We start from the raw sequence: 14,125 nt of genomic DNA on the forward strand, positions 1-14,125 counted from the left end.
CTAGAGGCTATTATTAGCCCCATTTTACAGATGAGGAAACTAAGACATGGAGAGATTAAGTGATTTGCCCAGTGTAACACAGCTAGTAAAGTATCTGAGACTGGATTTGAACTTGTCTTCCTGACTCTGCCTTCCATCTTTCAAAGGAGAAACTAATTCTGAACACTCTAAAGCTAATAGCATAATCACAACCTAGCATTCATCCCACATCCATCCTGTTTGTGTAATATATGTATTATATGTCTGTGTATTATATGCTCCAAGGAGAGTAGAGGAAGGTAGGGATCCCTAATTCAAAGGAGCAAAGTTCCTATAGGAATCTCTGAGTTCAATTCACTAGTCTTAAGGACTTGGTTGTTTTGGACCATCTGTGTAACCTAAGTTCTGCTCAGTCTACAAAGACATCAAGAGGAAGGATTAAATTGTTTTAGGGGACAGAGGGATGTAGTTTGTCAGATGGGAAGGAGAAAGGAGTTTCAGGCACTCAGGAACCTGGTGGAAGGGTTCAAAGAGAAAAGAAAAAGGCAAGGCTTTGTTAGCAGGTTTGACTGGTACATATAAGCTGATCTACCAGAGTTCAGAGTATTTAGATAAAGCGGGGGGAGGTTGAATTGGTAGAGTATTCTACTGGGCTGTACAGGCAAAAGACCCTAAAACCTATGGCAGAGAACACGCAAAGAATACTAAACATAAGACAAATTTTAAGGACTAACTAACATCACTGTGTGATGATGGAAGTCACTTAGCCTTTCTAATAAACCTCCATCTCCTCAGCTGTAAAAAAAGGTAATATTACTAGAAACATCACAACCTTGATGTGAGGAAGATGTTATATGCATATGAACTACAATCAATCATTTTTCTTTGATTTGGAAGGCAACTGTGAGTCATACTGGGGTTTTAAGGAAGGGAGTAACAAAAATCAGATTTCACTGGTAAAAGAAAGTGTAGCAAGAAAGGTACTCTGCATTTTCAAAGGTCATTTTACCCTAGTGTTCTTCAAATTCCTTCCAATAAGAAAGCCACTGGAGGTAGGAGAGCCATCAATTCTTCCCATGTAACTTAACTAGGCATCGCTGTAATGATTAGTATAGGCACTGAGGCTGAGATGGATATGAGAAGTGTCTACAAGTCTTTATTTGAAAGGCTATGGTATGGAAGAAAGATTGGAATTGTTTCATTTTATCCCAGAGAACAGAACTAGAAAGAATGGGTTGAAATTTCAGAGGCACAAATTGAGATTTGGATGGGCTGTCTCAGGAGTCTTCCTTCCCCTCACTGGGGATCTTAAGAGTAAGATAACCACATATCAGGTAAATAATAGACAAGGTTCTTTTTCAGGTTTGGGGTGGACTAGATGAATTTCCCCCTAACTTCTCTTCTAACTCTGTGGCTGCTTCTGAGGTGAGACTGGAGGGAAAAGGGAAAAATTTTTCCTGAGCTTAGGTAAAAGTCAGTTTTTTCTCAGCTTGGACTTTTCCTTGGGCAAAATAACAACTAAAAACTGGGTAGGACAGGCATAAAGACCTGATGACCCAGGACCCTATTTGAAGAGTAAGGAGAAAGCAAAATATTCACACCCACAAAACTACAGCTTCTTCAAGGCAGGGACCATGTCACTCATTTGTCTTGTCATCCCCGCTTTGTGGTGCCAGCACATACTAGGCTGTCCCTTATGGAAATGAATTGTTTTGTTTCCAGGCAAAGGACTTGACAGGAACCTTCAAGCTGCATCAGCCTAAGCATTCTCAGGTTTATTCACAAAGGTATTTGGAAGGAACTTCATTCCTCCACGCACTTGGAATGAACTCATGTTTTGCTGACTAGAATGACAAGAAAGTAGATGTCTTTCAAACTTCTCTTCATTAACCTGAGAGGCTATAAACTGGGCTATAGCTCAGCTTTGCCTTTGACTCGTGGCCTGGGCTCATCTTTGGACCTCACTTTCCTAATCCGCAGAATGAGGAGGGGATTAGATCAGGGATTCTTAGTCTTTTCTGGGTCCTGGACCCCTCTGGCAGTCTGGCAAAGCCTATGGACTGTTTCTCAGAATCATGTCTTTAAATGTATGCAGTAAAACACATAAGATTGCAAGGGGAATCAGTTATATTGAAATAGTTATCAAAATATTTTTTAAAAGTCTATAAATGTCAGGTTAAGAAACCTTGGGGCAGATGCTCTCTAAAGTACCTTTTAGGGTAGCTAGGTGGCACAGTGCATAGCATGCCAGGCCTAGAGCCAGGAAGGCTCATCTTCTTAAGTTCAAATCCAGCCTCAGACACTTCTAACTGTATGACCCTGGGCAAGTCACTTAACCCTGTTTGCCTCAGTTCCTCATCTATAAAATGAGCTGGAGAAAGAAATGGCAAACTTTTGCAGCATCTTTGCCAAGAAAACCCCAAATGAGGTCATGAAGAGTCAGATTTGACTAAAAAATGACTGAAAAAGAACAAAATATCTTTTAAATCCTAAAGTTAAACACTCTCTTATTCTCTGATGTTTCCTATGAAGCAGCTTCTTGGACACTGAGTTAGCTTAAGAGGTGGCCTCCCCATATAACCCTACTGCCTATGCATATCTGGGAATAGGGTCATTCTGGAGAAATTGAAGATACTCTGTTCATAACGTGCCCTGCAGAGTATGTATAGTGTGAAGTTTCCAGAGAGCTGGCACTCTGCCCAGACTTCCTCAGATTTTTCTTGGGAGGGATAGGGGGTGGAGTAGGGCAATTGTTTTTATACTCTGAGCTTCTTATATCCTTCCTGTGCCAGGAGAGTTGCACAGAGAGGGCAATTTGTAGAGCTTGGGCAATATAAAATTTGCAGAAACCATCATTTTTACACAAGATATCTCCTACGTCCAGGAATACCCTAAAACACTCTTGATGTCTAAGAAATAAAATCATATTTCATCTCTTTTAACTTGTGGATCAAATATGATTTAGAAATTCTAGATAACTGTAGGTGATACTGATTCCACATAATGTGGAGAAATAGTATCAGGATCCAGAAGTAATTTATGTATAATAAATACCATTTGCATGTCACTTTAAGGTTTGTGCTTTCCTTATAAGAACCCTGTGAGGTAGGTAGTATTAACATCTCTATTTTATAGATAAGGAAATTAAGGATTTGAGAGGTGAAGTGACTTTCTTACAACCACACATCTAAAAACTGTCCAAAGTAGGTTTTGAATCTAGGCCTCTTGTCTCCAAGTCCAGTGCTCAAATCTACCACCTTTATTACTGACAAAGAAACCATTAATTTCCTGATTAGAAGACCACTCCATTAAATGACTTATTACTGTTTTATATTGTAGAAGAGAATTCTAAGAAATAATTCTTCACTTGATTTTAGGAAAAAGACTCAGTGACATAATGATTCTTAGGGTAATCCAAAGCTTAGGTAAAATTGTGTTCCAAAACCACAATTTTCTCAGCAGTTCCTAGGCTGACTCCCAGGATGAAGCTACTCAAAGTGTGAACATCCCTTTCCAAGTATGACAATTTATGAATGACATGGCACTGAATCTTTATTTATTTTTGCTTTTTGGAGGGGGGAAGGCAGGGTAATTGGGGTTTGTGACTTGCCCAAGGTCACACAGCTAGTAAGTGTTCAGTGTCTGAGGCCGGATTTGAACTCAGGTCCTCCTGACTCCAGGATCAGTGTTCTATTCACTTTGCCACCTAGTCCCTCCACTGAGTTTCTTAAATCCAATTTAGACCCATGACCGAAGAAAGTACCTGTAGCAGAGTGAAGTGATCCTAAAAAAAAGCTGGAGGTTTGAAGGCCACCTCTGATGGAGGAGTGACTGTGTCTTACCTGTGACATAAAAGCTAATGTTTCTTTCCACATGTCCGACTTTATTGGAAGCCACACAGCTATAGATTCCAGAAGCTCTAGAGTCAGCCACGACCAGAGTGCTTGCAATCTGTAAAAGACATGGTCACTTTAGCTGGCGTTAGCACAAGAAGTTGTTTGAATACTCCCCAAGGGCTCCCTGACCACTAACATGATTCTGTTGTTCCATTCATTCAGCAAAAAGGTAGTGTGGTGGCGATTATCGGAAGGCCATCTCCTTGCAGAGCCCCAGAAATAATGGAAAAATAACAGGAAAGCAGTTTCTCAGGAGACTCACAGCCTCTCCATCCAGATCGAATGAGCGATTCAAGCTTATTTGTCTCGTGCTGCCGGAGTCATGATTACATGGCATAAAGCCTGAGGTGAGGGAATGCACGTCCCACCCTGGTGCAAGGATCAATGAGAGGAAGGGGAGCAGGGGCTGTTTTTCTGGCTGACCCCTCCCTCACATGCTTGCTCAGGCTTGCTCTGCTCATCAGTCTTGGTGTGGGTACACCAGGTGAGCCAAAGTTGGGGTGAATAATCTGTTGAACTGTTTTATTTATGATATGCTCGAAGTAGGTGATGAGTTATCTCAAATGGTTGTATCCCAGAATGAAAAGAAAGAAACAAAACTAGAGAGCGGGGAGTGCTAACGAAGTCAGAACTCACTGCAAGATTGTTCTGTGGTTTTTAGTAAATGACAACCTCTGATGACGCCCTGAGCTTCCTTATCTGGAAATGGAGATGCCAAGAAGTTGTGGTTAAATTGACAACAAAAACGAAACAGACAATAAAATGTCATGTGTTTTCATTCCAGCTGCTTGCGTTGGTGATAGATTTGAAGAAATAAATATGAGAAGTCAGGAAACTAACAGTTTACTTTTATATATTTGGGGGTACCTTCTAAAATTTTATTTTTAAAAAGGAGGTATGTTAACAAAAGCCCACAGTGTTTGAAGATTGGTATGAATGCCTTTTTTTTTTAAGGAAAACCTTTATAACATGAAAAATTATTTAGATAAAGATAATTATTGGTATTTCTTAAATACAATTAAGTATTGAGAATGAATGGGTACCCAACACATATACACAAATATGAAAGGTCCAAGGCAAGATTATTTGGTTTTAGAATCATTGGAAGAAATGTTTATTGAAATTTTTCAAACAAGTTTCAAGTTAAGACCAGTTTTCCCAAGTCATTGTAAGTTCAGTAAACTCATAAGGCCACACTGATGATCTCAGGCTATTAGGATATGTACACACACACACACACACACACACATACATACATACATACACACAAATGGGCATGTTCATCTATATATCTGTATCTAATACAATTACAGAATTATAGAGCCTATTGCCCTAATAGACCAAGTGTCTCAAAGTAGCTTCCCAAGCTGTTGAACCTATATAATCAGTAAGTGGTTCAAGCATTGAGGTGGTGGGGAAGGGAATGATTATCTATCCTCCATGAATTTTCTGGTTTTTATTTATTAACAATAAATGTAAAAACAGCATTTTATAGTTCTACAAACTAAAGACAAAAGTGATTTGTTCCTGGAATTTTCAGGGAGAGGTAGGGTTGGGAATACATATATTTTTTATTCTTAATAAATCCTAATTTACCAAGAAACAGAATCAGGATAAAGCAGCTGAGCAAAGGCTATAAGAATAAGGGGAGAATGTGAAGGAGGTCTCAAATGTCTTCATTCTTCTTATTATTTATCTTTATCAGGGTATTTTCAAGAGGCAGGGAACAAAAGAATCAAGAAAAATCATTCCTGGTCTGTTCTCACTCTCCACCCTTATTCTGGGTTGCTTGTCAGTCAATGAGTAAGCCTAACTGAATGAATGCTGGGCTTCCCCCATATGGTGAGGTACACTTCAACTAAGGGGTATCCCTTACCTCTTTCAAAGGAAAAACAAGAAAGTGCAATTAATAGGATATTCCCATCACCTCAAAAATAAGAATAATCCAATCTGATGCATTTACCCCTAAATTTAATTTAAATGTCCCCTTTCATTATAGTTTTAAAATTCTATGATTTCTACAATCAATATGGGAATATGTTTGGCTATTATTGTGTGGATTTGCTGTAAGTGTTTTTATTTTACTTTAAAAAAAGTGCTCAATGTGAGGGAGGTAATAGAGAAAAAGCTAATAAATGCTTGTAAAATTAACAATAATTAATTAATAATAAACAATTTTAAAAAAACAAGCCATGGTTCTAATTAATGGGCTGAAGTCAACCTGGGAGTAAAAATTGTTGTTGTTCAATCATGTTCAACTCTTCAAAACTCCAGTTGGGGTTTTCTTGGCAAAGATACTGGAGTGGTTTGCCATGTCCTTCTCCAGCTTATTTTACAAAGAAACCAAAACAAACAAGGTTAAGTGACTTGCCCAGGGTCACACTGCTAGTAAATGTCTGAGGTGAGATTTGAACTTGGGTCTTCCTGACTCCAGGGCCAGCACTTTATCAACTGTGTCATCTTGTCACTTACCATGACACAAAATGAAGAGTTTGAAAGCATATAATCAAAAGTTGACCAAAGTGCTTGATAACCATTTTGGGGTGATTTTACCAAAGACAAGTCAGGACTCTAGTTTTTTAGCCAAGGAAACTGGGATTCAGCAAAGTGAAATGTAATCACATAAGGAGTTAACAAACTCTGAATTTAACTCGGCATGAACATCTAGCCTCTCTTACTTTCTCCTTTTTCACCTGGGGTGCTCCTTCTCCTCCCCTGAAGGTGCTATACCATCTTCCTTACCTTATTGTACCATTGGCTATTGACCCCCCCCCCCCTTTGAAACTATGAAATATTGGGACCCATCAAAATGAATGAATTAATTAGGGGCTACAGCTTACAATTGATTTAACTTGTGGAGCATCCAGATAGAAAAATGACTGAGGCTCATAACATGATTCTCATAGTAATCTCTCTTGTTTATATCAATTCTTCCCTGATGAATTAGCTCTTAATGAATGAAGAAAAGTTAAAGGACTAAAGATTGTTGCACATAGAAACAATGGTTTCCTTCTTTGTTTTGTATTTATGCTGCCATTTTCACTGGCAAAAGTAAACGCATTAGTGAATATTTAATAAATAAAAATTATAATAGAAAGTGCTTAAAATAAAATTGAACACTTTGTGCAGTTAAGGTAATTCATTATTATAAAACAGAATCTTTCTCCATGAATTTCTCATTTCTAGAAAACCAGAATTTTTCACAGAAGCACACACCCTCTTAAAAGTATTTTCAATATATTGACAGCTAAAAAACAAAAACTTATATGGTTAGACAAGAGAAACTCAGGTGTCAACATATAATTTTATCTTGCCTGAATTGAAAGTGACTTGATAACTATTATATAACTTCAGTTTCATTCTAGAACTGCATATATGGCCTAACGCAAGAGTCTTATGAATTAAATGGCCAATAGTCCTTTGATATTCAGACCTAAGACCTGCTGATGTAAGAAATGAATAAAAATAATATCATAGTAGGAATATTAAATGCGAAATTAATATTTTAAAGGAAAAATGTATAAAAAGTGTTTATTCCACATAAATTTAAAATTATACTACTCAATCTTTTTACAATGTGTCTCAAAAGAAAATACCAAGATTTCTTGTTTTATGTATTATTAGTGCTAATTTTGTCACTATTTTTCTTCCATAACCATATGAAAAATCAGGTACGTATTGGAGAAAGGTAAAAAAGAAAAGACAAAGGAGAATTATTCAAATAAAGCTGGAAGCCTAAATCTGTGGTGTTTCTAATCCAACCTACATTGCCATTCTTTCATTCCTACTAGGTGCTTCTAATGTTTTGAGCACTATGTAGAAAATGCCCTTACCCTCTGCTGCTAAAGAAGCATGATATCCAGACAAGAGACATGCAAATAAATGGAAATAATATGCATCTATAAGTGATCATATTTTTTTGCTAATTTGGCTGCTAAATATGTCTTATACAGGTTTTTGGTATGATTCAATTTAAAGTCCCAGTAGACTAATTTTTATAAAAATCAGAATTCACTTTTTGGGATGACTCTGTAAATCCTAACACACATTATGTCAGTACCTCAAGGGTACAGAACAATGACAAGCCCTTCAAGTTCATCTTTATGAGTTATTTTTTTAGGTTCCAGAAACATTCGTGAAAATATTAGCCAGGTAGTGTAAAATGGGAATTAACTCACAGTCCTTGTCCTTTTTTTTTTTTTCACTCCACCTTGGTGAATTATACAACATGGTATTGTTCTGATGGGACAGACTATTTGGGCCAGCACTCTAATTCAGCCTCATTTCCAGTACTGGCTTAAAAATATCTATAAATAAAACAGTGATTTTAATCTTAGACTGCTACTAATATATTTTCCTTTTTAAGTGCTTGAGAGGAATAAAAGTAGACATTCAAAGGTCAAGGAAGAATCTAAAATTAACATAGGGAGGCACATTTTTGTCAATTGATGGGAAAGTAGAACGTGAGAATTAAAGTTCTGCTGGGTGTGGGAACTGAGTCACCCAAGCAGTAACTTTATGATTAAGTATTATTGCTTATGTCATATATTTATTCCTTTGAAGTACTCAAGTTTCTTAAAGGTGCCTTCGGAACAGTTTCAACGGAAATGTTGTTAAACATTGTAGTTGTCACAGTTTTGCTGTCTCACAGAATTAATAACATAGAACACATTTCCTGTGTTCTTTTAACTATCTGAACTCAGGATTCCTTGTCTTTTCTACTCTGTTCTACTTATACAAACCCAATAATCTGGCAGCTTCCAACCAACGGAGTCCGAAACTCCACATTGGCCTTTAGCGCCTCCAACCGATGACTCACTTTTCACAAGTTGGCCAAATCCATTCAAGAAGGAAATTGGATTTTATTATCCTGAAAACCCTTCCTTGCTTAGTTTAAAAAAAGAAAGAAATAAAGAAAAGAAAGTCACTGAGACCTCTCGAGAATTCACTGGGGTAGCTGTGTCATTCAGTGGCTGTTCAGTTGCTGTGTGCTAATGGGTACCAATCTGGCCTCAGACATTTGCTAGCTGTGTGACCCTGGGCAAGCCTCTTGACCGCTGTCTGCCTCAATTTCCTTAACTGTAAAATGGGGATCATAATAGCACCTACCTTCCTGGGTTATTGCGAGGATCAAATGAGATAATATTTGTCAAGGGTCTAGTATGGTGCTTAGAACTAGATACTTAATAAATGCTTATTTCCTTCTTTTCTTTTTTTTTCATATTGATAAAATAAAGAGTTGCATGGTACAGCCTGCTTCATAGGGCTGTTAGGACGAAAGTGTGTTGTAAGCCTTAGAGTAATATCGAAATAGGAGTCTACATTATTGTATCCATGGTATATGCTATATAGATACTTGAGAGATGGCAAAGCATTGGAGTCAGAACTCCTGGGTTTGAGTACACCTTACTAGCTGGGTAATCATGGGCAAGTCACTGAACTTCTCTGAACCTCAGGAACTCTCCATGACTATTTGCATCAGTGGATCCTTCCTTCGGGAGAGGGGATTCCTATCCTAATGAAAGCACTGATTCTTGACTTAGGTATACACATAAATCTTCTTTAGAAAGAACAGTCACTGAAAGAAAGTCACTGCTCTCAACTCAGGTTTTAAAAATGGATGGCTATGAACACATGCCACAATCAATTTTGGAAGATGACATCAGAGTATAGCTGTATACTATTAATTAGTCAGTCAATATTTTTGAGTATATACAGCTAACCACTGTAGGTGGAGGACAGCACAAGACCCTGGATAAGCATGGACCCACAGTTCTTCAACCTCGCAAGGGGAAATATGAGTGAGTCCTTTTCTTCCTCCCTTCTCATCCTCAATCATTACAAATTATTTTGAGATGACATGTTGTTAAGAAAGCCCAGTAAGGTGGGGAATAGTTAGGAAATGACTGTGATGTAAAGACAAAAGGCATCAATGAAATACTTTTAAAAGATAACATGTTGATTTAAGCTCATAAAATTTTAAAAATAATTTTTCCATTCTTAGTTCCAATAGATCTTCTGGAAAGGATTAGTTAGACAAGAATCATCTATTAAGGATTTATGATGTACCAGGCATTGTGCTAAGCCCTAGGACCATTGATTTAGAACTAGGAGAATCTTTTGAGGATGCCACTCTGGAGGGTGCTTTGAAGATGGCATGTCAGTAGAGATTATTACTGGATTACAAATAAGGTAAACTGAAAAAATACTTTTAAAAATTGGAGCAGATACTATTTATTATGAGTGGAAAAGGACAAAATGAAACTAAACATGAGCATTCGCTATGTTCTGAAATACTTCTTGTAGAAATGTGACATATATATGTATATATAATGATGTTTGTGGTTAATAAGTTTTAAAGCAAATTTCCCTTTTTACTGTGGCACCAAAATCGAAGTATAATTCTTGTCCACTCTCTTTGCTCTTTTTGTGCTCTATTTAAATGCTCTCATTAACATTTAATAACCATAAATCCTCCCTTCCTCTTCCTTCCTTCCTTCCTTCCTTCCTTCCTTCCTTCCTTCCTTCCTTCCTTCCTTCCTTCCTTCCTTCCTTCCTTCCTTCCTTTCTTTCTTTCTTTCTTTCTTTCTTTCTTTCTTTCTTTCTTTCTTTCTTTCTTTCTTTCTTTCTTTCTTTCTTTCTTTCTTTCTTTCCTTCCTTCCTTCCTTCTTCCTTCCTTCCTTCCTTCCTTCCTTCCTTCCTTCCTTCCTTCCTTAATTCCTTCCTTCCGTCCTTCCCCAGTGACCAGTGAAGGACTGGCATATAGGAGGGTGTTAGGTAGTGATGTAACTGAAATTTATTCATATGGTAAATGAATTGCAAAACACAAACTTGGAGCTCATTATTTGCTGCTACATCATTGACTCCTTTAGGCCTTGACAACTATCTCATGAAATGGACCGTAGGAACAAGGGTGAGTGACAGTAATTGGGGAGAGCAGGACAGCACCATTTTAACCACCTTAAGAGTCAGTTAAGGTGACTGTGGAAAATCTAGTATGAGAAGTATCAGTAGCTCCTTTGTCAACTTTAAATACAAAGAACATAACTAAAGAAGCCACACAAAAACTCTCCTATTACAGGAACACGGCATTATCAATAGTTGTTGCTGAGTTGTTTCAGATTCTCTGTAACCCCATTTAGGGTTTTTGTGGCAAAGATACTGGAGTGGTTTGCCATTTCCTTCTCCGGTTCATTTGACAGATGAAGAAACTGAGGCAAATAGGGCTAAGTGACTTGCCCAGGGTCATACAGCTAATAAGTGTCCAAGGCCAGATTTGAATCCAGGTCTTTCTGTCTCCAGAGCCAACTCTCTTATACAGTGAGTCACCTACCTTCCCTCTCTATAGTTGCTACTCCAAATTGAAGTATAGTTTCATAAAGTTGATAGGGATAGGGTTTGGACCTATGATTTCACTGGATTAGTAAACTATTAAGTGAGGTAATTCCCACCAATGCAGGTTGACACTCTCTCTATAATTTAGAGAGTTGGTTAGAATACTAAGAGATTAAGTAATGACAGCTGTAAAAAAATAGCCAGGATTTTATATAGCACTTTATATACTTTCATGTGTTATCTCATTGGACCTTCACAAAACCCTGTAAGGCAGATGCTGTTATTATTATCCCCATTTTTGCAGATGAGTAAACTGAGGTTAAGTGACTTGCCCACAGTCACACAGCTAGTAAGTGTCTGAGGCAGGATTTGATCTCAGGTCTTCCTATGATCCAAGTTCAATTTCCAAGTCCAACAGTGAAGGTAGCTAGATGGTGCAGTGGAAAGGTAATTGAACTTGGACTCAGGGCAAGTCCCTTAATCTTTCTCCGTCTGTTTCCTTGTCAGTAAAATGGGGATAATAATAGTCCCTATTTCACAAGGTTTTCATGAAGATATATATATATATATATATATATACAAAGCATGTTGCAAACCTTAAATCCTAACTTCTATAATTATAACTGAGATTCTGTGAGCTTTGGCCTGGCTGAAGGAGCCTTAACGCCTTAACCATTTCAAGGCCGTGAAGGCAGTGACTTGCAGAGATAATCGATCAGTCAGAGGCAGCTCATGGCTCTCCATCCAGCAAGTTCTTGACCATAGATGGAATGAAAATATTTTGGGAAAAATATTTTATCCCATCCAATTGTCAGTTTTATCCAAATAAACAGTAGAATCCCAATGATTTGTCCTACATTTCTTTGGAGGCCTTGTTTATCTGTATCATTATGCTACATGAGAGGACCTCTCCACTTTTCTTTATTTGAGTAGTAAGCTTACTACTTTGGAATTACAAACGTTTTTGAGAGTGTATTAGCTAGGGGTTCCAGCAGGTCTTTTCACTGACTCAAACATCACCAATGCTTTGTCTAAAATGTGTCCCCAGACTACATCAATGTTTTTATATATTTGGATTGTGCCTGACTCTCATAAATCAGAGACTCCAAGTTATTGTCTCACAACTAATAAAACAGGATATAGTTTTTTTTTTTTTACATTTTACAAACAATACCTTATTCTTTCCTTCTATTATGGCCATACGTTGAGTGATGGTCTGGATTCTATTTCCAATGTTGCTGTCAGCATCCAAGTGGAAAGATCTATCATTGTTGGAGCAAAAGTCATACCTGGAAGCACAAAAGGGCTCTCATTAAAATGCTGCTTTTTATAGTAGCATCAAGGCTGTAGTAATACTGGGTAGTACATGGTATCAAATATCAGTTTTGAGAGGGAATCAGTGAGTTTAAATAACTAAGATGCAAATTCTTTGTAGACTTTTTTTTTCACTGTATTATCATTGATGACAAGAAAGCATTTGACTCAGTAAGACAAGACAGAGCTTTGAAGTGCTCCTCCAACAAGGCATCTCTTAGGCATACATTAAGATTATACAAGATTCTTTGACAGATGTTGTCTACTGAGATGCTCCATTGACCAATATTGTGGAAAACACCAAAGAGCCATAGGCTTATGAAAAGTTTTCTCTAGTACTACTCAGAGGGTCCTGCACAAGTCCAAAAGGAAATGATTCCCTAAAGACAATGAGCTTCCCTCAGTGCTACTGTGTGTGGTATTTGGAGGAATTGTGTCTACAGCCTGAGAATTTGTATTAGAAAGTGGTCATGTGGTGTACCAGTAGGGTCCTAGAAAGAATCCAAAAAATAAGACTAGGCTGAAATAGGAGAAAAAATTTACAAATCTGATATTATGTGAAAAATTATATATGCAATGATAAAATACTGTTGAAATGTATAAAAGTAAGGAAAATATTCTAAGCATAGCATGAAGGAGAAGCAAATAATATAAATTTTCTCAACCATTGATTGATTAATGGAGCTATGACTCAGATGAACAGAAAAATAATTATCTTGTATATTAGAGAATGCATAACACAGCTGAAGGACAAAGTCAAAGTTATCACAAAATGTTTTAGTGAAAGAGGTTTATATGTAATATATATCATTGTCCAAAATTAATTGTCAGACTCTGAATACAATTCCTAGTTCTTCTTACATTACTAATACTTGCCAAAAACTGTAATATCTCAGTAGGCTTTTAATTTACTTCCTCCTAAGCAGTAGTGCTATTTACTAAATGCCATTCTTTCCTCCCTCTTTGAAGCATTTTAAATAGCAATTAAAAAAAACACACATATAAAAATCATGTTGCTTCTTTTTTCTCAATATTAGTGTTTTCTCTCTTCTTGTACTCAACTTGTACTTTTCTAAATGTTTAAAACAATTTTTAAACGTTTGATGCTGAAATCTATAACAGCTGAAAAATTCTTGTGCTTGGAATAAGAGATCTTTAATTTTTATTCTTATGTCCAGCACAATGTGAATGGTGTGGTTGTGGTCCAGGATATTAATCTCACACCTCTTGTCTTCAGGAAATGCAAATCTACACACTAGGGTGAATTGGGACTGGGAGGTTCCCTAGCACACAGGAGTACAGAAGGCTTGCTGTCCAGATTCATATAGCTCAACTCAGGTCCGTTTGACCTCAGATGTATTCCTTCCTTGCATTCTTTCAGCCAGTCATTCTGACAGTCACTCATTATTTCTATAGACTTTGGCAATGGAATATTGTAGATGGGTTTCACTTGAAAGCCCAAAACTATATCAACAAGCCATAAAGACTTGTGGTTGCTATTTACTTTCCAGTTTTTATGTATTTCCACTTGAGGATTTTTTTTTCTTTTTGGTAACTTGGAAGTTCAGCCTTAAAAATAGAATCTCATTTTGGGCACTGGC

The 14,125-nt window shown here is 37.2% G+C and overlaps 1 protein-coding gene across 1 annotated transcript in view; it reads right to left on the reverse strand.

Annotated features, from left to right (window-relative positions):
• The window catches only part of FLT1 (fms related receptor tyrosine kinase 1), a 192,897-nt gene that overhangs the window by 92,636 nt on the left and 86,136 nt on the right, over positions 1-14,125 (reverse strand). Inside the window, exons 11-12 of the mRNA XM_069080287.1 lie at positions 12,385-12,499; positions 3,822-3,930 (exon numbers count right to left, since the gene is read on the reverse strand). Of these exons, the coding sequence (XP_068936388.1) occupies positions 3,822-3,930; positions 12,385-12,499 (224 nt within the window). The remainder of the gene's footprint in view (positions 1-3,821; positions 3,931-12,384; positions 12,500-14,125) is intronic.

This window comes from Petaurus breviceps, unplaced genomic scaffold, assembly GCF_028583685.1.
Source record: "Petaurus breviceps papuanus isolate PSGF00001 unplaced genomic scaffold, PetGlider_PUasm1.0 91133, whole genome shotgun sequence".
NCBI lineage: Eukaryota > Metazoa > Chordata > Mammalia > Diprotodontia > Petauridae > Petaurus > Petaurus breviceps.